Source organism: Palaemon carinicauda, chromosome 39 (assembly GCF_036898095.1).
Source record: "Palaemon carinicauda isolate YSFRI2023 chromosome 39, ASM3689809v2, whole genome shotgun sequence".
NCBI lineage: Eukaryota > Metazoa > Arthropoda > Malacostraca > Decapoda > Palaemonidae > Palaemon > Palaemon carinicauda.
Genome location: NC_090763.1, coordinates 12329005 through 12356241, shown reverse-complemented (window position 1 = coordinate 12356241; position 27237 = coordinate 12329005). Strand labels below are relative to the sequence as shown.

The 27237-nt window shown below is 44.0% G+C and overlaps 2 protein-coding genes across 8 annotated transcripts in view; one reads left to right on the top strand and one right to left on the bottom strand.

Moving 5' to 3' along the window:
- Positions 1-27237, top strand: part of LOC137631003 (glycine receptor subunit alpha-2-like) — a 165533-nt gene that overhangs the window by 80873 nt on the left and 57423 nt on the right. The gene's annotated exons all lie outside the window — the stretch shown is intronic.
- RagA-B (Ras-related GTP binding A/B) overlaps positions 1236-27237 on the bottom strand; it is a 53423-nt gene continuing 27421 nt past the window's right edge. The window contains exons 7-9 of the mRNA XM_068362533.1: positions 24110-24324; positions 23662-23777; positions 1236-3623 (exon numbers count right to left, since the gene is read on the bottom strand). Coding sequence (XP_068218634.1) covers positions 3529-3623; positions 23662-23777; positions 24110-24324 — 426 coding nt within the window. The 3' untranslated portion in view covers positions 1236-3528. The remainder of the gene's footprint in view (positions 3624-23661; positions 23778-24109; positions 24325-27237) is intronic.

Here is a 27237-nt window from a genome sequence, read left to right as displayed (position 1 = left end):
AGCATGGGGTTTGTGTAGAGCTCGTGTCTGATAATGGAAGACAGTTTGTGGCTGAGGAATTTAAAGAGTTCATGACCCAAAATGGTGTAAAGCATATACTGATACCCGCTTATCACCCAAGCAGTAATGGGCAGGCCGAAAATACAGTAAGAACATTCAAACAAGGAATGAAAAGGGCGATGAGAACATTGCAATCGTGTAATACATCTTTAAATACCAAGTTGTGTCAATTTCTACTGACTTACCGAACTACACCTCACTGTACAACAAAGCGCACGCCTGCAGAGCTCATGGGTCGGCAGTTGCGCACTCGCCTTGATTTAATACACCCAGATGCATCTCAGAGAATTGAAAGAAAAGCCTCAGAGAACGAGAAACCAATGAGGGAACTCGATATAGGGGACGTGGTACTGGTTCGGGATTATCGTCAAAATACCAAGAAGGGCATATGGACTCGAGGAGTTGTGGTTCTTAAATTGGGTCCATGTACATACAATGTACAAGTGGACGGTAACTTAGTATGGAAGAGGCATATTGATCAAATGAGACTGATCTCCAATGATTCTCAAGATAGCAAAAATGAACTCTTAACACGTGATTATTCAGAGTTGATCAGCTATCCAGACCCGCCATTACCAAAAGAGTTCATAAATACTCGTGAAGAGTTAGGTGATGAAGTTGCAGGTGCAGAGAAGAATGAAATCCCAAATGTAGAAGAAAAGGAAGCGGCAGCTGCAGAAAAATTATCGGGAAATGAAAATGGTAAACCTTCTGATGACTCACCTGATGGATCGATATCTGAATTACCAAAACTTCGAAGGTCTAGCAGACAAAGTAGACCACCTGACTATTTTAGAATGTAAAATGATTAATATTATGCATGTTTTGTATTATTTATTCGAAGCTATGCCACCATTTAATTATTGATTGTTTATCCTTTTATTTGCTTTAATCTTTCATCCTTTTTCGCGAGGGGAAAAGGTGTTATGTATTTATGTTGATAACTACCTATTACAAGAGGTTATATTTGTGTTTACAGATACTTACTACTCATTAAGCATAACTACCCTGTTAACTATCTTGTCTTCTTTTAAACTGTATATCATTATAAATTAGTCTTAAAAATAAAGTCATTCAGGAAGGATCTATCTGAGTTTCGTTTCCATCTAAATATACTTCACTATGTATATTTTATTATCAATTTCCAGGTTTGAATAGGATATTGAAAAAATAAATTAAGGCAAAAAGTTCTTTTATTTCTGCAAGACTTTCAAAAGAAATGAAGTACAGTACTCAAATACTTACGAAAGTCATTAGTACATATCAAACAATGTGGAATACAAAAAGCAAGTTGCATTCCAAAAGTTAAAAAAATCTTTTACATCTCTATTTATTTACAATCTTTAGAATAAGCTATAGACATTATATTTCTATAGAGCAGTAATTACAAGATATTAAAGATATATAACAATGTGTATTTAAAATGGTAATGTTTTAATAAACTCTCTGTTTATAGCAATTGACAGTTTTCATAAATTTAGAAATTATTCCTCTCACTTCTGGGTGCCTTTACATACATAACTATCTGTTTCAACTATTAAATTCTTTAAATCATTTAAGAAGCTTTCTGTTCATAAAAAAACATAAAGCCATTCAATGGTCAACTTTGGCACTTGGAAAATAAATGGTTTACAAATGACCAAGACATTTTGTAAAGTGCCCAGTAAATTTCAGAAGCCAATACAAACACACATCAGCCACTCAGATAATTGCCTGTAGAAAGACCAAATTTAAACCAATTAATATTGCATTATGCAGATTAATTGAGATTGCCCTTTTCAATAAGCTTAAATTCCTCATCTTCTATTTATTTTAATTCAAGGAATACCAATCTGTACTCTTAGCAATTGTTTATAATGATACAAAAAGACTGATAAAACAACAAATACACATAAAAAATTCATTATGCAGATCTGAATAGGCCTATGATATATTTTCTAATACCCAGCAAGGATCTACAGCTTCCAAAATGATAAGGTAGTTTTTCCTCGTAATACTACAAGAATTGTTCAGTGCAAGAACACTGAACCAAAAACAGACTAATAAATTTATCTACCATATATCATAGCCAAAGATTGAAAACAAATGCTTCACCCTCAAGCCAAAATCTCAAGACTTCATTTTTTAAATCATGACTTATTTCCCTAATCCAAAACCTTTAACTTTTTCAACTAGTACATCATATAAATTTGTTATAATAAGTAATGCAAATGGTGTGACTAATGTTCTATATAAAGTAAGTCCCATTATCATAAAGTTTCTTACTATGGATGTATTGAAAAGCAAAAATAGTTGATTGACCTCTTGGTCAATACTCCTTTATGACCTTTGTAATAAAAAAAAAAATCCCAAATATATACTGGCACATTTTAACAAAATCATATCACTTTATCAACATAAAATGTATCTAAACTGACAGCTCAATGTATGAAAAACTAGTACTGTAAATTAATTGAATTGAAAGTATCAGATCAAACTGATAGCCAGTAAAAACTATCATATAAAATCTGTACTCCTAGAGACACCATCAAAAAATTTATAGTTCTGAGATAACAATAATTAATTGCTATCTTCAAGAGAGACTGGTCAGCCCATTCATAACTTAACTTTTTATGATTTTTAACATTGGATCAGTATAACAACGACCAGAAACAGATACAGTATTAGGATAGAATCATATGCTATGAACACTGAGGTAACAATGTCCTATACAAGCAGATGAACACACTATTGTATAAAAAAGTTTAAAAATATATATCTAAAAACCAGCAGCACAAAAAAATTTAAACTGCGTTGCAAGACCTGTAATTGTCTAATAATTTTGTTCAGTACATAATTTTTCTCTACTGAAGGCATTGCATGGTACCGTCAATATTGCCACAGATATAGAGTACTGTACAGTAATTCTGGGTTCAAGTTTCCTTTAACTTTTTTACATATGATTCAATTCAACCTCTGCAGTAACAGTGACCAATTAATAACTTCATATTTCAGCGTACAGTATATTCATGTCTTGTTACACATAGAAAATAAAAAAAATATCTGTATACAGTATACTGCATGTTGAAATTCCAATTTGCAAAAAACACTTCATATTTTTCAAGTCTTATAGTATCCCCCCAAAATTAATAACATTTCATATGCATTTGCATTTATTGTAATCGGCTGCTCATATTACAGTATAATCATTTACAATGCATGAAAGCATTGCAAAGATCTTTATCTCAATATTATATGTACAAAACAACCCTTGCTTACTTCTTCATCTGTAATTTATTTTCCTTCAAATCAAAGGTCTGTAAATATATATAGCACGGAAACTACGTGCTTATTATTTCAGTCAAATGGAAAAAAAAAAAAAAACAGTATTTGTATCAGCTATCAAAAATACAAAATCTAGTGTAAATCTAGCAAGTCAAAATTCACTAAAGGCTGTACAGTAATAACCTTACAATTAGAAGTAGTAACTTATCTTGACAGAGCTAAATGACCTTGGCTATTCCTCTCCAACTTTTCAAAGTGCTTTCGTGCATTTCTGATGTTGATCAAAGTAGCGGCTGAGGCTGTAAAAAAACAAACAAAAAAAAAACATGTATTATTTGAAAAGAATTATTCAATGAATAAAAAATGCCTTTACCAAATAACAATTTTAAATATTTAACTTAGCCGGTGAATATATAATAGTTGAGCCTCCGGCGGCTCGACAGAAAAAAAACACAAAAACTCGCGAGCGATCGCTATGAAGGTTGCGGGTGTGCCCACTAGCGCCAACTATCGGCCAGATACCGCATATACATGTAAACAGACCCAATTTTTCTCTGTCGGTCTGATCAACAAGACGTACCATTACTCGCTGTTAACCTGGAGTTTTTCAACAGTCTTGGTGAAGTACTTCCTTTTGGTTTGAGCTTTCGCAGTGCAGGTGTTTTATCTTCAACTTAAATCTTGAACTCGTTTTTGGATAGATTTCATTGTTGATGACTTTGGATTGTCTTTTGGACTTAATTTGACTTTTAAATGGCCGACCCTTCCCTTAGTACGGAAGTGTGTTTTAGGCTTTTAGCAATTATCTTATCACGTTATAAATTGTTGTTGTTAATTATAGATTTTCCTCTATATATTTTATATCTCAACCGCCTTTATTAGGCCTCTTCGATTAGCTTTCCATTTATAATAAACATCAAGATAAATTTTAATAATTTGTTTATATGCGACCTTACCTATTCCACCCCTAATCCGAGAGTAGGCGGTCCTAACTTGGAAACCGAAGTTAAACAAGTTGAGCCCTTTCAATCGTAAATAACTTTTACAGAGCAAATGATTTAAAACTTATTATATGAATATTTTTTAGTAGATATTTTATGAAAGATTTTCTTTGAATAGTCTTCGTACTGTTTCAAAGATGAACTAACGTTTAGTTTATTTATGCTACGCAGTTTGCGCTCTATCGTTACGATAGAGAGAGAGAGAATCACGGTTTCACTTTGCAGAAAGAGTAAATCGATTCTGACGTTTTGTTCATTCTTCTTTCAAACTTAAATGTTTTAAATACTAATTTAAAGGAACTTGTTAATTTTCAATTTCTTAGTCCCTTCAGTTTTTTCCTTTGGTCAAATAACCTGTTTATTGACGAAAGGTAAGTGGACTTTTCTCTTCGGTGCGAAATCAAGAGAGAGAGAGAGAGAGAGAGAGAGAGAGAGAGAGAGAGAGAGAGAGAGAGAGAGAGAGAGAGAGAGAGAGAGAGAGAGACAGACGGAGAGAGAGAGAGGAAGAGAGAACGTTCCGATCTTTATTCTCGTCCCAAGCGAGTAACGTTGTTCTCGAGTAAGTTTTTTACTCTCGTCCCTAGTCTCTGTACGGGGAGAAAGGATAAAACTTTTTTAGTTTTTATTCTCGTCCCAAGGCACTGTACGGTGAGAGATTGAAAACGTAGTTTTGAATGAACTAGTGTTTAGTCTCCTCCCCAGCCACTGATCTTTTTATCTTAAATATGTTTACTGTTTTTTGCTTGTATTAATGTGCTTACATTATACGACTTATTTCGCAATTATAACCTTTTGATGAGGGTAGAATTGCGTGCTTCAGGTAGAAATCAGTTTTATTCATGCCTAATGTGAATTGTTGAAAAATTCGATTTCAGTGAAGTAAGTGCAAAACAGAAAATCGTAGTGATAAAGTGATAATTGCGCAAAGTGTTATCAGTGTTGCGACCGAGGGTTCGTCTGTTCGTGCCTGTCGTTCGCCTAGTCCGAGACCTCTTGCAAGCTCCCAAGCCCAGGGGAGAAGTAATGTCGTACGACTTATGGGTTCGAGAGGCCTTGATCAGCGAACAGACGTTCCCTCTATGGTTTCAGGCGTGTCTCATCAAGACCGCCCCTACCATAAGACGAGCGAAACGTTATTCTCCTCGTCATCCAAAGGCTTTTCGCGTAAGAAACCGTGGAGCAAGGTTTCGAGGCCCTTAAAGCGAAAGTCAGTCCTTTCAGGACAGGTCCAGCGTCCTGGTTGTAGCCATTGGGACAGCTCTGACCCTATGCAGTCATCGGAAGACTGCTCGCCGCCTAAACAAAAGCGTAACACAGGCTCCGAGAGTCTTATTGTAGGCAAGGTTTTGCAGTCACAGACGTTACCCTCGTCTCTTACCGCACCCTTTCCCGTTGATCCTAAATGGGTTGTACGGCAAGACATGCAGAATAAGCTTGCCTCTCTTATGGAGGACTATTCTGCTGAGCAGGTTCACGATGATCCTCGCCGCTTAGCTGATCGAGATCCTGGCCGTCAGCCGCCCAAACGAGCCATTGCTCGTCCTGTTGACATTGACGTTACAAAGTCACGTCAATCGTGTTTTGTAGAGCCTCACTCGATGCAGTCCCGTGTTGACTCTCAGCCGCTTGTGGACGTTCAGCCACTGCCGCTTGCTCTTGTTGACGTTCAGGACGTTCGCCAACCAGCATAGTTGACTTGTTTTGACGTTGAGCGTCAAGCACCGCAGTCAAGAGTTGTTTTGACTGCTCAGTCTAGGCAGTCAAGGCAGTCTCGAGTTAACGTCGAGCGTCCTCCCGCACCTGTTGTTGTTGCTGGTCAGTCCTTTAAGCAGTTACATGACATAGCGTCCTTGACTGCTACTGTTGCTCCTTTGCGTGTGGACTCTGCTTGTCAAGCATTGCCACCACGGCAGGTCTCTCTCTTGCTTGAGACTCGGCAATTGTCGGACAAGGTTCCTTCAGATGAGGAAGTTGCTGATCCCCCTCCTACTGATATTCCCTTGAGGACTCTGTCAGACGGAGAGGAGCCTAAAGCTGCTCAGCCCTCTATGGACTTTAAATAAATCATGCTGATTTTTAAGGATCTTTGTCCGGATCTTTTTGTAACTGCTGCTCCTCGTTAGCCTAAACGTCAGAGTTTACACTAGGCCTAGCTACTTCGAAGCTGTTGTTTTCTAAGCTAGTGCTCTCTTGCTCTTCTAAGAGAGCTTTACGTTTGCTAGGCGACTGGTTAATCACCAGGAGGAGTTTGGGGGAGACAGCCTTTGCTTTCCCTACTTTTAAGCTGGCTTATAGAGCGAGAGTCTGATATGACACGGGAGAAGTTCTCGGCTTGGGAGTTCCTGCCTCTGCCCAGATAGACTTCTAAAACCTCATAGACTCTCCCTGGCACCTGGCCATGAGACGCTCCAAGATTTCATGGTCGGCTTCAGAGCTAGACCATCTCCTGTTAGGAGTTTTTTCGAGCGTTTGAAGTTTTGCTGAACAATTATGTCATACATAAACAAGGCTATCAGGGATGGCTCCATAATCTGACAGCCACATTCTCTGCAGGAACAAGTCTACAGGGATGGCTCCAATGATCTGGCAGCCATGTTCACTGCAGGAGTACGTAAGAGGCAAGTGCGCTCAATGTGTTCATTGTCAAGACAAACTTCACGATGAAGTCTACCAGGCTGTCTTGACAGCATTAATGGAAGGCGACTGGATGGTCTCTCTCGACCTTCAGGAAGCATACTTCCACATTCCTATACACCAGGATTCCCAACCGTTTCTGAGGTTTGTTTACAGGAATGTGGGGTACCAGTTTCGAGCCCTGTGCTTTGGCCTCAGTCCTGCTCCTCTCGTGTTTACGAGGCTCATGAGGAATGTGGCAAAATCCCTCCATCTATCGGGAATCCGAGCCTCCCTGTACTTGGACGACTGGCTTCTCAGAGCATCGTCCAGTCTTCGCTGTCTGCAGGATCTACTTTGGACGTTGAGTCTGGCCAGGGAGTTGGGACTTTTGGTCAACCTAGAAAAGTCCCAACTGATCCCATCCCAGATTATTCTATATTTGGGGATGGAGATTCGCAGTCCAGTTTTTTCGGGCTTTTCCGTCTGCCACCCGAATAGAACAAGCCCTGCTCGAAGTCCAACTAATGCTGAAAAGAGAACGTTTGTTCAGTCAGGAGTTGGAACAGTCTCGTAGGGACTTTCTCATCCCTGGAGCAGTTTGTCTCGCTAGGGAGACTACACCTTCGGCCTCTCCAGTTCCATCTAGCCTCTCACTGGAACAAGGACAAGACGTTAGAGACGGTATCATTCCCAGTCTCCGAACCAGTAAAGGCATGCCTGAAATGGTGGGACAGCAATATCAGTCTGAGAGAGGGACTATCCCTAGCAGTCAAGAACCCAAACCACGTGTTGTTCTCAGACGCGTTGGATTTGGGTTGGGGTGCGACCCTGGACGGTCGGGAATGCTCGGGTCTGTGGACCTCAAGTCAGAAGAGCATGCACATCAACGGCAAGGAGCTATTAGCAGTCCACTTGGCCTTGATGAAATTCGAAAGCTTTCCTCGAAACTAAGTGGTAGAGGTCAACTCAGACAACACCACAGCTTTGGCTTACATCTCCAAGCAAGGAGGCACACACTCCTTCACGTTGCTCGAGATCGCAAGGGACCTTCTCATATGGTCAAGAAATCGAGGCATCTCCCTGTTGACGAGATTCATCCAGGGGGACTTGAACGTCTTGGCAGACTGTCTCAGTCGGAGGGGTCAGGTGATACCCACGGAATGGACCCTCCACAAGGACGTGGGCAAGAGTCTTTGGGCTACTTGGGGTCAACCCACCATAGACCTCTTTGCCTCCTCGTTGACCAAAAGGTTACCAATCTATTGCTCTCCAGTCCTAGATACAGAAGCAATCCACATAGACGCGTTTCTACTGGATTGGTCTCATCTGGACTTATATGCATTCCCACCATTCAAGATAGTCAACAAGGTACTGCAGAAGTTCGCCTCTCACGAAGGGACAGGGTTGACGTTGGTTGCTACCCTCTGGCCCGCGAGAGAGTGGTTCACCGAGATACTTCAATGGCTGGTAGACATTCCAAGAAGTCTTCCTCTAAGGGTATATCTCTTACGTCAGCCCCACGTAAAGAATGTTCATCAAAGCCTCCCCGCGCTTCCTCTGACTGCCTTCAGACTATCGAGAGAGACTCAAGAGCTCGAGGCTTTTCGAAGGAGGCAGCCAGGGCGATTGCGAGAGCTAGGAGAGCTTCTACCTTCAGAGTATACCACTCGAAGTGGGAAGTCTTTCGAGATTGGTGCAAGCCAGCATCTATGTCCTCTTCCAGTACCTCTGTAGCCCAATCGGAGATTTTCTTTTACATCTGAGAAATGTTCGCTCCCTCTCAGCTCCCACGATTTAGGGCTACAGGAACATGTTGGCTTCGGTCTTTCGTCATAGAGGCTTAGATCTTTCCAACAATTAAGATCTCCTTAAGTCTTTCGAGACCTCTAAGGAATGTCGTTTGGCAACTCCTGGATGGAACTTAGACGTGGTCCTAAGGTTCCTCATGTCAGACAGGTTTGAGCCATTACATTCAGCCTCCCTGAAGGATCTCACCCTCAAGACGCTTTTCCTAGTGTGCTTGGCTTCGGCTAAAAGGGTCAGTGAAATTCATGCCTTCAGTAAGAACATCGGCTTTTCTACAGAAAAAGCCACATGTTCACTTCAACTTGGTTCCCTGGCCAAAAATGAACTGCCTTCTCGTCCTTGGCCTAAGTCTTTTGATATACCTTGCCTGTCAGAGATCGTAGGCAACGAACTTGAAAGAGTGCTGTGTCCAGTTAGAGCTCTTAAGTTCTACTTAGCTCGTACTAAGTCCTTACGAGGTGGATCTGAGGCATTATGGTGCTCAGTTAAGAAACCATCATTGCCTATGTCAAAGAATGCTTTGTCATATTTTATCAGACTTTTAATACGAGAGGCTCATTCTCACTTGAATGAAAAAGACCGATGCTTGCTTAAGGTTAAGACGCACGAAATAAGAGCTATAGCAACTTCCGTGGCCTTTAAGCAAAATAAATCTCTGCAAAGTATTATGGACGCGACCGTTTGGAGAAACAAATCGGTATTCGCGTCATTTTACTTAAAAGATGTCCAGACTCTTTACGAGGACTGCTACACACTGGGTCCATTCGTTACAGCGAATGCAGTAGTGGGTAAGGGTTCTACCACTACATTCCCTTAATTCCAATATCCTTTTAATCTGCTCTTGAAATGTTTTTTAATTGGGTTGTACGGAAGGCTAAGAAGCCTTTCGCAGCCTTTTTTGATTTGGCGGGTGGTCAAATGTCATTTCTTGAGAGCGCCCAGATTAGGGGTTTGATGAGGTCCTGTTGTATGGGTTGCAGCCCTTAATACTTCAGCTCCTGGGAGTCTTTCAGCATCCTAAGAGGATCGCTGGGCTTCGTGAGGAAGACAGACTAATAAGGCAGAGTAATCGTCTAAGTCAACTTCCTTACCAGGTACCCTTATATATTTCGGTTTTGTTATGATATAACTGTCAAAAACTCTAAGCATATACGCTGTAAACTTAATTAACTCTGGTCTCTACCCACCAGCATGGGTGTGAATCAGCTATTATATATTCACCGGCTAAGTTAAATATTTAGAAATGATATTTTAATTATAAAATAAATTTTTGAATATACTTACCCGGTGAATATATAAATTAAAGGCCCCCCCTTCCTCCCCGATAGAGACCCAGCGGGATGAGAAAAATTGGGTCTGTTTACATGTATATGCGGTATCTGGCCGATAGTTGGCGCTAGTGGGCACACCCGCAACCTTCATAGCGATCGCTCGCGAGTTTTTGTGTGTTTTTTCTGTCGAGCCGCCGGAGGCTCAGCTATTATATATTCACCGGGTAAGTATATTCAAAAATTTATTTTATAATTAAAATATCATGTTTAAACAAATGTTCTTTTACTTGGGGGTGTACTCTTTTGTTAGTTTTTATAATTTATATATGAAATATGATATTTTGATTATAAAATAAATTTTTGAATATACTTACCCGGTGAATATATAGCTGCAACTCTGTTGCTCGACAGACAAACTCTACGGAAAAACTCGCCAGCGATCGCTACACAGGTTGCGGGTGTGCCCAACAGCGCCATCTGTCGACCAGATACCCAGCTCTTATGTAAACAAAGACTCAATTTTCTCCTCGTCCCACTGCGTCTCTATTGGGGAGGAAGGGAGGGTCATTTAATTTATATATTCACCGGGTAAGTATATTCAAAAATTTATTTTATAATCAAAATATCATTTTTAAATATTTAACTTAGCCGGTGAATATATAGCTGATTCACACCCAGGATAGTGGGTAGAGACCAGTAATATATGTTTACATTTTATGAGCTAAGAGTTTTTTATTTCATTTTAGAAGTTATCAAAATAACAAAAACAAAATAAATAGGTACCTGGTATGGAAGTCGACTTGAACAATTACTCTGCCTTTTAAGTACGTCTTCCTTACGGAGCCTCGCGATCCTCTTAGGATGCTGATCGACCCCTAGGAGCTGAAGTATCAAGGGTTGCAACCCATACAACAGGACCTCATCAAACCCCTAATCTAGGCGCTTTCAAGAAATGACTTTGACCACCCGCCAAATCAACCAGGATGCGAAAGGCTTCTTAGCCTTCCGGACAACCCATAAAAACAACATTAAAAACATTTCAAGAGAAAGGTTAAAAGGGTATGGAATTAGGGAATTGTAGTGGTTGAGCCCTCACCCACTACTGCACTCGCTGCTACGAATGGTCCCAGTGTGTAGCAGTCCTCGTAAAGAGACTGGACATCCTTTAGATAAAAAGACGCGAACACTGACTTGCTTCTCCAATAGGTTGCGTCCATTATACTTCGCAGAGATCTATTTTGCTTAAAGGCCACGGAAGTTGCAACAGCTCTAACTTCGTTTGTCCTCACCTTAAGCAAAGCTTGGTCTTCCTCACTCAGATGTGAATGAGCTTCTCGTATTAACAGTCTGATAAAGTAGGATAAAGCATTCTTTGACATAGGCAAAGATGGTTTCTTAACTGAACACCATAAAGCTTCAGATTGGCCTCGTAAAGGTTTAGTGTGCTTTAAATAGAACTTAAGAGCTCTCACAGGGCATAAGACTCTTTCTAGTTCATTGCCTACAATCTCCGATAAGCTGGGAATATCGAACGATTTAGGCCAAGGTCGAGAGGGCAGCTCATTTTTGGCTAGAAAACCAAGTTGTAGCGAACATGTGGCTTTTTCTGACGAAAATCCGATGTTCTTGCTGAAGGCATGAATCTCACTGACTCTTTTAGCTGAGGCTAAGCATACCAGGAAAAGTGTCTTTAAAGTGAGATCTTTCAGGGAGGCTGATTGTAGCGGCTCAAACCTGTCTGACATGAGGAATCTTAGTACCACGTCTAAATTCCAACCAGGTGTAACCAAACGACGCTCCTTAGTGGTCTCAAAAGACTTAAGGAGGTCTTGAAGATCTTTATTGTTGGAAAGATCTAAGCCTCTATGCCGGAAGACCGATGCCAACATGCTTCTGTAGCCCTTGATAGTGGGAGCTGAAAGGGATCGTCCTTTTCTCAGGTATAAGAGAAAATCAGCTATCTGAGCTACAGAGGTACTGGTTGAGGATACAGAGACTGACTTGCACCAGTCTCGGAAGACTTCCCACTTCGATTGGTAGACTCTAAGGGTGGATGCTCTCCTTGCTCTAGCAATCGCACTGGCTGCCTCCTTCGAAAAGCCTCTAGCTCTTGAGAGTCTTTCGATAGTCTGAAGGCAGTCAGACGAAGAGCGAGGAGGCTTTGGTGTACCTTCTTGACGTGTGGCTGACGTAGAAGGTCCACCCTTAGAGGAAGACTTCTGGGAACGTCTACTAGCCATCGAAGTACCTCAGTGAACCATTCTCTCGCGGGCCAGAGGGGAGCAACTAGCGTCAACCTTGTCCCTTCGTGAGAGGCGAACTTCTGCAGTACCTTGTTGACAATCTTGAACGGTGGGAATGCGTAGAGATCTAGATGTGACCAATCTAGGAGAAAGGCATCTATATGTATTGCTGCTGGGTCCGGAACTGGTGAGCAATAGATTGGAAGCCTCTTGGTCAGTGAGGTTGCAAAGAGATCTATGGTTGGTTGGCCCCAAGTGGCCCAAAGTCTCTTGCATACATCCTTGTGGAGGGTCCATTCTGTTGGAATTACTTGCCCTTTCCGACTGAGACAATCTGCCATGACATTCAAGTTGCCTTGGATGAACCTCGTTACTAGTGAGATGTCTTGACCTTTTGACCAGATGAGCAGGTCCCTTGCGATCTCGTACAACGTCAGTGAGTGGGTCCCTCCTTGCTTGGAGATGTACGCCAAGGCAGTGGTGTTGTCTGAGTTCACTTCCACCACTTTGCCTCGAAGGAGAGACCTGAAGCTTTTCAAGGCCAGATGTACTGCCAACAGCTCCTTGCAGTTGATATGCATGTTCCTCTGACTCGAGTTCCACAGTCCTGAGCATTCCCGACCGTCTAATGTCGCGCCCCAGCCCACGTCCGATGCGTCCGAGAAGAGAACGTGGTTGGGAGTCTGAACAGCCAGGGGAAGACCCTCTCTTAAGTTGATATTGTCCTTCCACCAAGTCAGACAAGACTTCATCTTTTCGGAAATCGGGATCGAGACCGCTTCTAGCGTCTTGTCCTTTTTCCAGTGAAAAGCTAGATGGTATTGAAGCGGACGGAGGTGTAGTCTTCCTAATGACACAAATTGTTCCAGGGATGATAGCGTCCCTACCAGACTCATCCACAGCCTGACTGAGCAGCGTTCCTTCTTCAGCATGTTCTGGATGCATAACAGGGCTTGACTTATTCTGGGGGCCGACGGAAAAGCCCGAAAAGCTAGACTGTGAATCTCCATCCCTAAATACACAATAGTTTGGGATGGGACCAGTTGCGACTTTTCCAAATTGACCAGGAGTCCCAATTCCTTGGTCAGATCTAGAGTCCACTTTAGATCCTTCAGACAGCGACGACTGGAAGAGGCTCTGAGAAGCCAGTCGTCCAAATAAAGGGAGGCTCGGATGTCCGATAAATGGAGGAATTTGGCAACATTCCTCATTAGCCTCGTAAACACGAGAGGAGCTGTGCTTAGGCCAAAGCACAGGGCCCGAAACTGGTAGACTACCTTTTCGAAAACGAATCTCAGAAAAGGTTGGGAGTCTGGGTGGATGGGGACGTGGAAGTAGGCGTCCCTTAGGTCTAAAGAGACCATCCAGTCTTCCTTTCTGACCGCTGCTAAGACTGACTTTGTGGTCTCCATGGAGAACTTCGTCTTTGTGACAAAGACATTCAGAGCACTGACGTCTAGCACCGGCCTCCACCCTCCTATCTTCTTTGAAACCAAGAAGAGGCGGTTGTAGAATCCCGGAGATTGAAGGTCCGAGACTTTGACCACCGCTCCCTTCTCTAGCAAAAGAGACACTTCCCGTTTCAAGGCTCGTCCCTTTTCTTCCTCTCTGTACCTGGGAGAGAGATCGATGGAAGACGTTGCTAGAGGGGGTTTTCGTACAAAAGGGATCTTGTACCCCTCTCTGAGCAACTTCACAGATTGTGCATCTGCGCCTCTCTTCTCCCAGGCCTGCCAGAAGTTCTTGAGTCTGGCTCCCACTGCTGTCTGAAGTTGCGGGCAGTCAGACTCTGCCCTTAAAGGACTTGGATCCTTTCTTCTTCCCTCGCTTCCCTTCGGCACGAGCACCTCCTCTGCTGGAGGCTCTGCCACGAAAGGGCGGAATAAAGCGAGACGCTGGAGTGTCCATCCTTGGTCTAGCTGACAAGGTAGGCAAAGGGGGAGCTTTGCGAGCTGAGGACGCAACAAGATCGTGAGTGTCCTTCTGCACTAACGAAGCGGCTATTTCCTTTATCAGGACTTCTGGAAATAGGCACTTGGAAAGAGGAGCAAAGAGAAGCTCAGATCTCTGGCACGGTGTAACTCCAGCAGAAAGGAATGAGCAGAGCGATTCTCGCTTTTTCAGGACTCCGGACACAAAGGATGCAGCAAGCTCATTAGACCCATCACGGACGGCCTTGTCCATGCAGGACATAATGAGCAAAGAAGTCTCTTTATCTGTCGAAGAGATCTTCCTGCTTAGGGCTCCTAGGCACCAGTCTAAGAAGTTAAAAACTTCAAAAGCCCTAAAGATTCCTTTCAAAAGGTGGTCCAGGTCCGATGATGACCAACAAATCTTTGAGCGTCTCATGGCAAGGCGGCGGGGAGAGTCTACAAGACTTGAGAAGTCGCCCTGGGCAGAGGCAGGAACTCCCAAGCCGAGAACTTCTCCCGTGGCATACCAGACGCTCGATCTAGAAGAGAGTCTAGCAGGGGGAAAAGCAAATGCTGTCTTCCCTAAACTCTTCTTGGACTGTAACCAGTCTCCTATCACCCGCAAAGCTCTCTTGGATGAGCGTGCGAGGACGAGTCTAGTAAAGGCAGGTGCGGTAGAAGGCATGCCTAAAACAAACTCTGAAGGCGGAGAACGAGGAGCCACAGAAACAAACTGGTCAGGAAACAGCTCTTTGAAAATAGCCAAAACTTTTCAAAAGTCCAAAGAGGGTTGAGTAGACTTAGGCTCGTCCAATTCTGATTGTTGTTCATCTTGATGTGCAGCAACATCATCATCAGAAAGTTCCTCATCCGACAACTGATGAGGAAACGGCAACGGAGTGGGTAACGGCTGGTTCGCTGAGTCCGGTCGCAATGGTGCATGCGTGACTGAGCCGGACGCAACGTCATGGAACTGCTGCACAGTCTGTGAGCTGTTAACAACCATGGTAGCGCGAGGACGCACAGCGTCTACCCGAGACTGTCTAGACTGACTGGGTTGCGCAGTGGAAACCACACTGGGTTGCGGAGGTTGACGCACCACGTCAAAACAAGGCAACTCTGATGGTTGTTGAACATCCAGAACGTCAAAGCCAACCTCCGTGCGTCGCTTAACGTCAACATGCGGCTGGCAGCCCACACTGGAACGCATGGGTGGAGGAACTCTCTCAACTGGAGTGCGTGAGAAGGTTACCTCAGCGTCCACAGGACGCACAACCGATCGCTTGGAGGGTTGTAGGCTAGGTACTGCACTAGCTGGTACGGCAGCAACCTTCTCCGCATGAAAGTCCTGCATCAGAGACGTAAGCTTAGACTGCATGTCTTGCAGTAAAGACCACTTAGGGTCTACGGGAGCAGGTGCGGCGACAGACGGTGTTAGTTTCTGAAGCGGTACCGCTTTGCCTCTCTTAGGCGGTGAGCAGTCATCGGATGACGGCAACGAGTCCGAACTGACTCAGTGGCTACAACCGGGCCGTTGGACTTGTCCTGAAGGGACCGATTTACGTTTTAACGGTCGCGAGACCTTGGTCCAAAGTTTCTTGCGAGAAACACCTTCAGACGACGAGGTATAAATGGGCTCTCTCGTCTTAGGTAGGTAGGGGCGATCTTGGGGAGATACGCCCGATACCACGGAGGGAACGTCTGTTCGCTGATTAAAGCCTCTCGAACCCATGCGTCGTACGACATTGCTTCTCCCCTGGACTTGGGAGCTTGCAAGAGGTCCCGGACTAGGAGGACGACAGGCACGAACAGACGAACCCTCAAGCGCAACACTGTCCACAACACTATCACTTGGCACTTTAGCACTTCCCACTGCACTTTGGCACTTAAGCTCCTTAACATCCGCCATGAGCTGATTGCGGTCACTTGCAAGGGACTCAACTCTCTCACCCAGAGCCTGGATGGCACGCATCATGTCAGCCATCGATGGTTCCTGAGTGCTAGGAGGGGGGTTAGGAACAACCACTACAGGGGAAGGAATAGGTTGTGGGGCATGAGGAGAGGATACATCAATAGATCGAGAAGAACTTCTCCTAACTCTATCTCTCTCTAGCCTACGTGTGTACTTTTGAAATTCGATAAAATCGAATTCCGAAAGGCCAACGCACTCCTTACACCGATCTTCCAATTGACAGGTTTTACCCCGACAATTGGAACAAACAGTGTGAGGGTCGATCGAAGCCTTCGGAAGACGCCTAGAACAGTCCCTAGCATTGCATTTCCTAAATTTGGGAACTTGTGAAGGGTCAGCCATTTTGAATTGGTCAAGGGAAAATTCCAAAAAACGATCTAAGTCATCAACAAAGAATCCGATACAAAAAAGAGTTCAAGGATTTGTTTGAAGAAAAACCCTGTACAGCGAAAGCTCAAAACCAGAATATAGTACTTCACCAACTAGATGTGAAAAATGTTATTTTCATTAGTAAAATAAATTTTTGAATATACTTACCCGGTGATCATATAGCTGTCAGCTCTGCTGCCCGACAGAAAAACCTAAGGACAAAATACGCCAGCGATCGCTATACAGGTGGGGGTGTACATCAACAGCGCCATCTGTCGAGCAGGTACTCAAGTACTCCATGTCAACACAGAACCAATTTTCTCCTCGGCCCACTGGGTCTCTATTGGGGAGGAAGGGTGGGTCCTTTAATTTATGATCACCGGGTAAGTATATTCAAAAATTTATTTTACTAATGAAAATAACATTTTTCAATATTAAACTTACCCGGTGATCATATAGCTGATTCACACCCAGGGGGGTGGGTAGAGACCAGCATATATGTTAACATTAAGAGCTAAGTATTTTGTATTTCATTTTAGCAGTTATTCAAAATAACAAACAAAATTAATAAGTACCTGGTAAGGAAATCGACTTGAACAATTACTCTGCCTTTTTAAGTACGTCTTCCTTACTGAGCCTCGCGATCCTCATAGGATGCTGAGCGACTCCTAGGAGCTGAAGTATGAAGGGTTGCAACCCATACTAAAGGACCTCATCAAAACCTCTAATCTAGGCGCTTCTCAAGAAAGAATTTGACCACCCGCCAAATCAACCAGGATGCGAAAGGCTTCTTAGCCTTCCGGACAACCCAAAAAACAACAATAAAAAGCATTTCAAGAGAAAGATTAAAAAGGTTATGGGATTAGGGGAATGTAGTGGTTGAGCCCTCACCCACTACTGCACTCGCTGCTACGAATGGTCCCAGGGTGTAGCAGTTCTCGTAAAGAGACTGGACATCTTTAAGGTAAAATGATGCGAACACTGACTTGCTTCTCCAATAGGTTGCATCCATTACACTCTGCAGAGATCTGTTTTGTTTGAAGGCCACTGAAGTTGCGACAGCTCTAACTTCATGTGTCCTTACCTTCAGCAAAGCATGGTCCTCCTCATTCAGATGGGAATGAGCTTCTCGAATCAAAAGTCTGATATAATAAGAAACTGCATTCTTCGACATAGGTAAAGAAGGTTTCTTAATGGCGCACCATAAAGCTTCTGACTGTCCACGTAATGGTTTAGTACGTCTCAAATAGTACTTAAGAGCTCTTACAGGGCATAGTACTCTTTCTTGTTCATTTCCAACCAAATTAGCAAGGCTTGGAATATCGAACGATTTGGGCCAAGGACGAGAAGGAAGTTCGTTTTTGGCTAAAAAACCAAGCTGTAAGGAACATGTAGCCGTTTCAGATGTAAATCCAATGTTCCTGCTGAAGGCGTGTATCTCACTGACTCTTTTAGCTGTTGCTAAGCAGACGAGGAAAAGAGTTTTCAAAGTGAGATCTTTAAAAGAGGCTGATTGAAGTGGTTCGAACCTTGCTGACATAAGGAATCTTAGTACCACGTCTAAGTTCCAACCTGGTGTGGCCAACCGACGCTCCTTCGAGGTCTCAAAAGACTTAAGGTGGTCCTGTAGATCTTTGTTGTTGGAAAGATCTAAGCCTCTGTGACGGAAGACTGCTGCCAACATGCTTCTGTAACCCTTGATCGTGGGAGCTGAAAGGGATCTTTCCTTCCTTAGGTATAAAAGGAAGTCAGCTATCTGAGTTACAGAGGTACTGGTTGAGGATACTGATTTCGACTTGCACCAGCTTCGGAAGACTTCCCACTTCGACTGGTAGACTTTGAGAGTGGATGTCCTCCTTGCTCTAGCAATCGCTCTGGCTGCCTCCTTCGAAAAGCCTCTAGCTCTCGAGAGTCTTTCGATAGTCTGAAGGCAGTCAGACGAAGAGCGTGGAGGCTTGGGTGTACCTTCTTTACATGCGGCTGACGCAGAAGGTCCACTCTTAGAGGAAGTGTTCTGGGAACGTCTACTAGCCATTGCAGTACCTCGGTGAACCATTCTCTCGCGGGCCAGAGGGGAGCAACCAACGTCAACCTTGTCCCTTCGTGAGAGGCGAACTTCTGCAGTACTCTGTTGACAATCTTGAACGGGGGGAACGCATAAAGGTCTAGATGGGACCAATCCAGAAGAAAGGCATCTATGTGAACTGCTGCTGGGTCCGGAATCGGTGAGCAATAAATTGGGAGCCTCTTGGTCATCGAGGTTGCGAACAGATCTATGGTAGGCTGACCCCACAAGGCCCATAGTCTGTTGCATACATTCTTGTGAAGGGTCCACTCTGTTGGGATGATTTGACCCTTCCGGCTGAGGCGGTCTGCCATGACATTCATGTCGCCTTGAATGAACCTCGTTACTAGGGATATGTTTCGATCTCTTGACCAGGTGAGGAGGTCCCTTGCGATCTCGTACAACGTCATCGAATGAGTCCCTCCTTGCTTGGAGATGTACGCCAAGGCTGTGGTGTTGTCGGAGTTCACCTCCACCACCTTGCCTAGAAGGAGGGACTTGAAGCTTCTCAAGGCCAGATGAACTGCCAGTAGCTCCTTGCAGTTGATGTGCAACGTTCTTTGATCCGTATTCCAAGTGCCCGAGCATTCCCGACCGTCCAATGTCGCACCCCAGCCCGTGTCCGATGCGTCCGAGAAGAGAAGGTGGTCGGGGGTCTGAACAGCCAGTGGCAGACCCTCCCTGAGGAGAATGTTGTTCTTCCACCAAGTCAGTGAAGACTTCATCTTCTCGGAAATAGGAACCGAGACCGCTTCTAGCGTCTTTGTCCTTTCTCCAGTGAACAGCTAGGTGAAATTGAAGGGGTCGGAGGTGGAGTCTCCCTAACGCGATGAACTGGTCCAGTGATGAAAGCGTCCCTATCAGACTCATCCACTGTCTGACTGAACATCGGTCCTTCTTCAGCATGTTCTGGATGCATTCTTGGGCTTGACTGATTCTGGGGGCCGACGGAAAAGCCCGAAAAGCTTGACTCTGAATCTCCATTCCTAGGTATACTATAGTTTGGGATGGGACGAGTTGGGACTTTTCCATATTGACCAGGAGACCCAATTCCTCGGTCAGATCCAGAGTCCACTTTAGATTCTCCAGACAGCGACGACTTGACGCAGCTCTTAAAAGCCAGTCGTCCAAATAGAGGGAGGCTCTGATGTCTGCTAAATGCAGGAATTTGGCAATATTCCTCATCAGTTTGGTAAAAACTAGAGGTGCCATGCTTAGGCCAAAGCACAGGGCTTGGAACTGGTATACAACCTTCCCGAAAACGAACCTTAGAAAAGGTTGGGAATCTGGGTGGATGGGGACGTGAAAGTAAGCGTCCTTTAGGTCTAACGAGACCATCCAGTCTTCCTTCCTGACCGATGCTAGAACCGACTTTGTCGTCTCCATGGTGAACGTCTGCTTTGTGACAAAGACATTCAGAGCACTGACGTCTAGCACCGGTCTCCACCCTCCTGTCTTCTTCGCTACTAAGAAGAGACGGTTGTAGAAGCCCGGGGATTGATGGTCCCGGACTATGAGTACCGTTCCCTTTTGTAGTAAGAGAGACACCTCTTGCCGTAAAGCTAGTCTCTTGTCCTCCTCTCTGTACCTGGGAGAGAGGTCGATGGGAGTTGTTGCTAGAGGGGGCTTGCGCAAGAATGGAATCCTGTACCCCTCTCTGAGTAACTTCACAGACTGTGCATCTGCACCCCTGTTCTCCCAGGCCTGCCAGTAGTTCTTGAGCCTGGCTCCCACTGCTGTCTGAAGAAGGTGGCAGTCAGACTCTGCCTCTAGAGGACTTGGAACCCTTCTTCTTGCTCCCACGTTGACTTTCGGCACGAGCACCTCCTCTGCTGGAGGCTCTGCCACGAAAGGGCGGAATGAACCTTGACGCTGGAGTGGCCATCCTGGGTCTAGGCACGGAGGGCAAAGGGGTGGCTTTGCGTGCGGATGACGCCACCAGGTCATGAGTGTCTTTCTGGATCAAGGAGGCGGCAATCTCCTTGATCAACTCTTCAGGGAAGAGACACTTCGAGAGCGGAGCAAACATAAGTTCCGACTTTTGACATGGGGTGACTCCAGCTGACAAGAAGGAGCAAAGGTGATCCCGCTTCTTGAGGACCCCGGACACGAAAGAAGCCGCAAGCTCACTAGAACCATCCCGTATGGCTTTGTCCATGCAGGACATAATGAGCATGGAAGTTTCCTTATCAGAAGGGGAGGTCTTCCTGCTCAACGCTCCCAAACACCAGTCCAAGAAGTTAAAGACTTCGAATGCACGGAAAACTCCTTTCATAAGATGGTCCATATCCGAAGGAGTCCAGCAAATCTTGGAGCGTCTCATAGCCAGCCTGCGGGGAGAGTCTACCAGACTTGAGAAGTCGCCCTGGGCAGAGGCAGGAACTCCCAAGCCGAGAACTTCTCCCGTGGCATACCAGACGCTAGATCTGGAAGCAAGCTTGGCCGGGGGAAACATGAAGGTTGTCTTCCCAAGTTGCTTTTTGGACTGCAACCACTCTCCCAGTACCCTTAAAGCTCTCTTGGACGAGCGAGCGAGTACGAGCTTCGTAAAGGCAGGTGCTGCTGACTGCATGCCTAAAGCGAACTCAGAGGGAGGCGAGCGTGGTGCTGCAGACACAAACTGATCCGGATATAAATCCTTGAACAGCGCAAGCACTTTCCTAAAGTCTAAGGAGGGAGGCGTGGTCTTGGGTTCGTCGATGTCCGAGTGTTGGTCGTCAAGATGCGCAGCTTCGTCATCATCAGAGAGTCCATCGTCTGAATGTTGAGGAGGAAGCGGCAAAGGAGTAGGTAAAAGCTGGACGGCTGAGTCCGGCAGCACGGGTGCATGCGTGGCTGCACTGGACCCAACGTCATGCAACTGTTGGTCAGTCTGAGAACTGGCAACAACCAAAGCTGAGTGGGGACGCAAAGCGTCTACTCCTGACTGTGGTCGGATAGCGGAGACCACCGTGGGTTGCGGAGGCTGACCCACCGCGTCAAAACACGGCAACTTAACTCCACCCTCCTGTTGTTGTGGTAGCACACGAACGTCAACGGAGGGTTCCGTGCGTCGGTGAACGTCAACATGCGTCTGGCAGGGTCGACTGCGCATGGGTGGAGGAGCTCTCACAGCTGGAGTGTGGGAGCAGGCAGCCTCAGCGTCTGCTGGGCGCACAACCGTGGTTGGTTGTAGGCTAACGGGTGCAGCGTCAACCTTCTCCGCACGATACTCCTGCATAAAGGAAGCTAACTGAGTCTGCATAGACTGTAGCAAAGACCACTTAGGGTCTACAGCAGCTGGTGCGGCAACAGACGGAGTTACTGCCTGTTGCGGTACCACTTTGCCTCTCTTAGGAGGTGTGCAGTCGTCGGAGGACTGCAGCGAGTCCGAACTGACCCAGTGGCTACACCTGGGCCGTTGGACTTGCTCGGAAGGGACCTTGCGTTTAAGAGGCCGTGAGACCTTGGTCCATCGTTTCTGGCGTGAAACTTCTTCCGCAGACGAGGAATGAACGGGCTCACTCGTCTTCTTGTGGGTGGGACGATCTAGGCAAGATACGTCCGAAACCACGGAGGGAACGTCTGTCCGCTGATTAAAGCCTGTCGAACCCTTTGGTCGTACGACATTGCTTCTCCCCTGGGCTTGGGAGCTTGCAAGAGGTCCCGGACTGGGAGGACGACAGGCACGAACAGACGCACCCTCATGCGTAACACTGACACTTTTCACTGCACAAACACTCACTTCACTTCCCACTGCACTCTTACCTTTCAACTCCCTGACGTCAGCCATGAGTTGATTGCGGTCATTCGCCAATGACTCGACTCTCTCACCCAGAGCCTGGATGGCACGCATCATATCTGCCATCGAAGGTTGATGAGAGCTAGCAGGGGGGTCGGGTGCAACCACTACAGGGGAAGGAATAGGTTGTGGGGCATGGGGAGAGGAAAAATCAACTGAGCGAGACGAACTCCTCCTGATTCTATCCTTCTCTAGCCTACGTGCATATTTCAGGAATTCTTGAAAATCGAATTCCGAAAGCCCAACGCATTCCTCACATCGATCTTCCAATTGACAGGCTTTACCCCTACAATTGGAACAAATGGTGTGCGGATCGATAAAGGCCTTCGGAAGACGCCTTGAACAGTCCCTAGCGCTACACTTCCTGTACTTGGGGACTTGAGAAGGGTCAGACATCTTGAATTAGTCAAAGGGGGGAATTCAAAATCTATCCAAGTCGTCAACAAATAATCCAAAATTCAATAAAAGAATGCAAGGAAGTATTGAAGATAACTTCTGCACAGCGATAGCTAATACAGGTAACCAGAAATGAATACTTCACCAAATAACGTGAAAATCAATCCAGAAAACAACAGCGTATTTAGTAGGTCTTGCCGGTGGCACGACAGAGAGAAAATTGGTTCTGTGTTGACATGGAGTACTTGAGTACCTGCTCGACAGATGGCGCTGTTGATGTACACCCCCACCTGTATAGCGATCGCTGGCGTATTTTGTCCTTAGGTTTTTCTGTCGGGCAGCAGAGCTGACAGCTATATGATCACTGGGTAAGTTTAATATTGAAAAACTCCAGTTTAGCAACAGCGAGTAAAGTACGTCTTGTCGACACGTCGACAGAGAGAAAATTGAGTCTTTGTTTACATAAGAGCTGGGTATCTGGTCGACAGATGGCGCTGTTGGGCACACCCGCAACCTGTGTAGCGATCGCTGGCGAGTTTTTCCGTAGAGTTTGTCTGTCGAGCAACAGAGTTGCAGCTATATATTCACCGGCTAAGTTAAATATTTAAAAATTTATTTTAATGTAGTTACTGTTCTTAAAATATTTCATTTTAATTATTAATTACTTCTCTTATTTCCTTGTTTTCTTTCCTCACTGGGCTAATTTCCTTGTTGGAGCCTCTGGGCTTGTAGCATCCTGCTTTTCCAACTAGGGTTGTAGCTTAGCAAGCAATAATAGTAATAATACTGCATCAGATAAAATTTAATACACTAATAAGAAAGTCTAACCAGTACAACCAAAAAACTATATTAAGTAATTTATTTTCAAGATTTACTAATACCAGAAAATTGAATGTTTACTTACGAATTGAAGCATCAGACATAATGACCATGCAATATGTATTTGATGTAAATAGGTTTATAAAAGCAGCAAACTTTGAATTACGAACTTCCATGCTCTGAAACTGCGCAGCTAACTTGCTGTAAGGAAAGTCAAATAATTAGATGATGAGTATCATATACTATACAGTACAGCAATAAAAATATGCAACATGAATTGAATAATGAACATTATAAAATATCTAGTCTGTCATAGAAATAATATACAGTATTGTATATTTCTGAACATGAATAAAAATGTTAAAAAATTCTAAAATTCCTATATTCATAATTTTATTTTGAATACTTCTAATAGTAAAAAAAAATGTTTTTAATCAGAAAGACTGAAAAAAAAGCCTTTGCTGTACTTAAACCATAAAACTAACATAAAAAATTGGTAATTTTTAAAGTAAATGATGTCTATAGTACTGTACCTGCAAGAAAGCTTAAACTGCTTGATGATATTTGACACCTTCTCGAATCGATTGACATCTCTGTGAGGCCTCATGCGGTAGTGGGAAATGACTAGGAAAGTTGCTCGTTCAAATAGTAAAACTTCGTCGGCATCAATTATGGTTGCAAAATCCTTGAGGTTCTGTTCCAACTCCTTGACATTGGGTATCAGTTCATAAACAATACTAGACCAAGCCTAAAAGAAGGAAAGTATAATATATTGTTAATTTCAACCAATCTTGTCCTACTAACTGAATTCAATTATGGTCATGGTTAATGAGTAAATATCAAACACTGTCATAAATGCATTTGCAGTATACTTTAGTAGTATTTCTAGGTCTTAAAAAATATAATGTACTAAGTTCTTTATGGAATAATCATTATACAACCTAGTTTTATATATAGTATTACATAAAAGATTTTCACTTGAAATTTTTCTTAGCATCTGATAAAAATTCTAGAGCTTATCTCGTATGCAACCTATGAACAAAAAACAAAATCTAATATTGCTTAAATCCCCTAACATCTTGACCCTTCTCTGACTAATTTTCTCATTCTACAAGGGAACCTCCAACCATAACTGTTTTTTCTGTCCTGTGACTTTCTCTTGGCCAATATCCTACTTCCTGAGTTCCTATACAAGCTCCTCCCACAACTGCATCACAGTACACAAAATAATTTTCTATGGAGCATGAATAACACAGGACCCAAAAACTTAAAAACATATGCTCACCAAGTACAACATTTAAAGAGTAGAGTACATAGTTTTATCTAAAATTTTACTAGCATAGAATCAAAAATGTTCATATAACGTATAAGTCACCTACTTTCTTATTTCACAATTACTTCTTGTATACTACAGTAGTTTTCCTTTAGTCATAAGTCTAGTAATTAATTAATTTTAATTATTGTGAGGTAAAACCTTTGGAAGAAGAAAGTTAGTACTCTTGCAATGCATGTACTGTGTACAGTATTTATGTATGTACATCATGAACATTTTTATCAAGTTCTAAACAACTATGAAACTGTCAACCTTGACTGCTGTAATATTCTCAAAGAGGCATATGTGAATAATATAGTATCACCTGTAAATGATGACTAAAAGATTTGAATTAAAATGTTATTTTTATTAATAAAATAAATTTTTGAATATACTTACCCGATAATCATGTAGCTGTCAACTCCGTTGCCCGACAGAATTCTATGGAGGGATACGCCAGCTATCACAATACTAGAAGGGGGTGTACTTACCAGCGCAACCTGTGGCCAGGTACTCAATCATTTGTTGTTGACACCTCCTCAATTATTCCTCGGTCCACTGGTTCTCTCTGGGGAGGAAAGGGAGGGTCGATTAAATCATGATTATCGGGTAAGTATATTCAAAAATTTATTTTATTAATAAAAATAACATTTTTCAATATTAAACTTACCCGATAATCATGTAGCTGATTCACACCCAGGGAGGTGGGTGAAAACCAGTGTACAAGATTAAAGGATAGCTAAGTATCCCATATTTCATATAACAGTTATCTCAAATAACAATGAAATAATAAGTACCTGGTAAGGAAGTCGAATAGAACCGTTACTCTGCCTCTTTATTTAAAGTTCGTCTTCCTTACTGAGCGCAGCGTTCCTCTTGGAGGCTGAATCAACCCAAAGGTGCCAAAGTACACGGGGTTGCAACCCCTACTAAAGGACCTCTACCAAACCTTTAACCCAGGCGCTTCTCAAGAATGAATAGACCACCCGCCAAATCCAAGGATGCGGAAGGCTTCTTAGCCTACCGTAACAACCATAAAAAACAACAATAAAGTATTCAAGAGAAAGGTTAAAAAAGGTTATGGGATTAAGGGAATGTAGTGGCTGAGCCCTCACCTACTACTGCACTCGCTGCTACGAATGGTCCCAGGGTGTAGCAGTTCTCGTAAAGAGACTGGACATCTTTCAGATAAAATGATGCAAACACTGACTTGCTCCTCCAATAGGTTGCATCCATTATGCTCTGCAGAGAACGGTTTTTATTAAAGGCCAACGAAGTAGCTACAGCTCTTACTTCGTGGGTCCTTACCTTCAGCAATGCAAGGTCTTCCTCCTTTAAGTGAGAATGTGCTTCTCTGATCAGAAGCCTTATATAGTACGAAAGCCCATTCTTGGACATGGGTCTCGAGGGTTTCTTGATGGCACACCATAAGGCTTCTGACTGTCCTCGAATAGGTTTAGACCTCTTCAGATAATATTTGAGAGCTCTGACAGGGCAAAGAACTCTCTCTAGTTCGTTACCTACCATGTTGGAGAGGCTAGGTATTTCGAACGATCTAGGCCAAGGACGTGAAGGAAGCTCGTTCTTTGCTAGGAATCCAAGCTGAAAAGAACATGTTGCAGATTCGGTTGTGAAACCAATGTTCTTGCTGAAGGCATGAACCTCACTGACTCTCTTAGCTGTTGCAAGGCAAACGAGAAAAGCAGTCTTGAGGGTAAGATCCTTGAAGGAAGCTGACTGGAGAGGTTCGAACCTAGATGTCATAAGGAACCTTAAGACTACGTCTAGATTCCAGCCTGGAGTGGAAAGACGACGTTCTTTAGACGTCTCAAAAGACTTGAGAATGTCTTGAAGGTCCTTGTTGGAAGACAGGTCCAAACCTCTGTGGCGGAGAACTGAGGCCAACATGCTCCTATATCCTTTAATCGTAGGTGTTGAAAGGGATCTCTCATTCCTAAGATGTAGAAGGAAGTCAGCTATTTGGATCACAGAGGTATTGGTAGAGGATATTGAATTGGCTCTACACCAGCTTCGGAAGACCTCCCACTTAGACTGGTAGACTCTACGAGTGGAAACTCTTCTAGCTCTGGCAATCGCACTGGCTGCCTCCTTCGAAAAGCCTCTAGCTCTAGCGAATCTTTCGACAGTCTGAAGGCAGTCAGCCGAAGAGCGTGGAGGTTTGGGTGCAACCTGTCTACGTGTGGTTGACGTAGAAGGTCCACTCTTAGAGGTAGAGTCCTGGGGAAGTCGACTAGCCATTGAAGTACCTCTGTGTACCATTCTCTTGCAGGCCAAAGGGGAGCAACCAGCGTCAGCCGTGTCCCTTCGTGCGAGACGAATTTCTGCAGA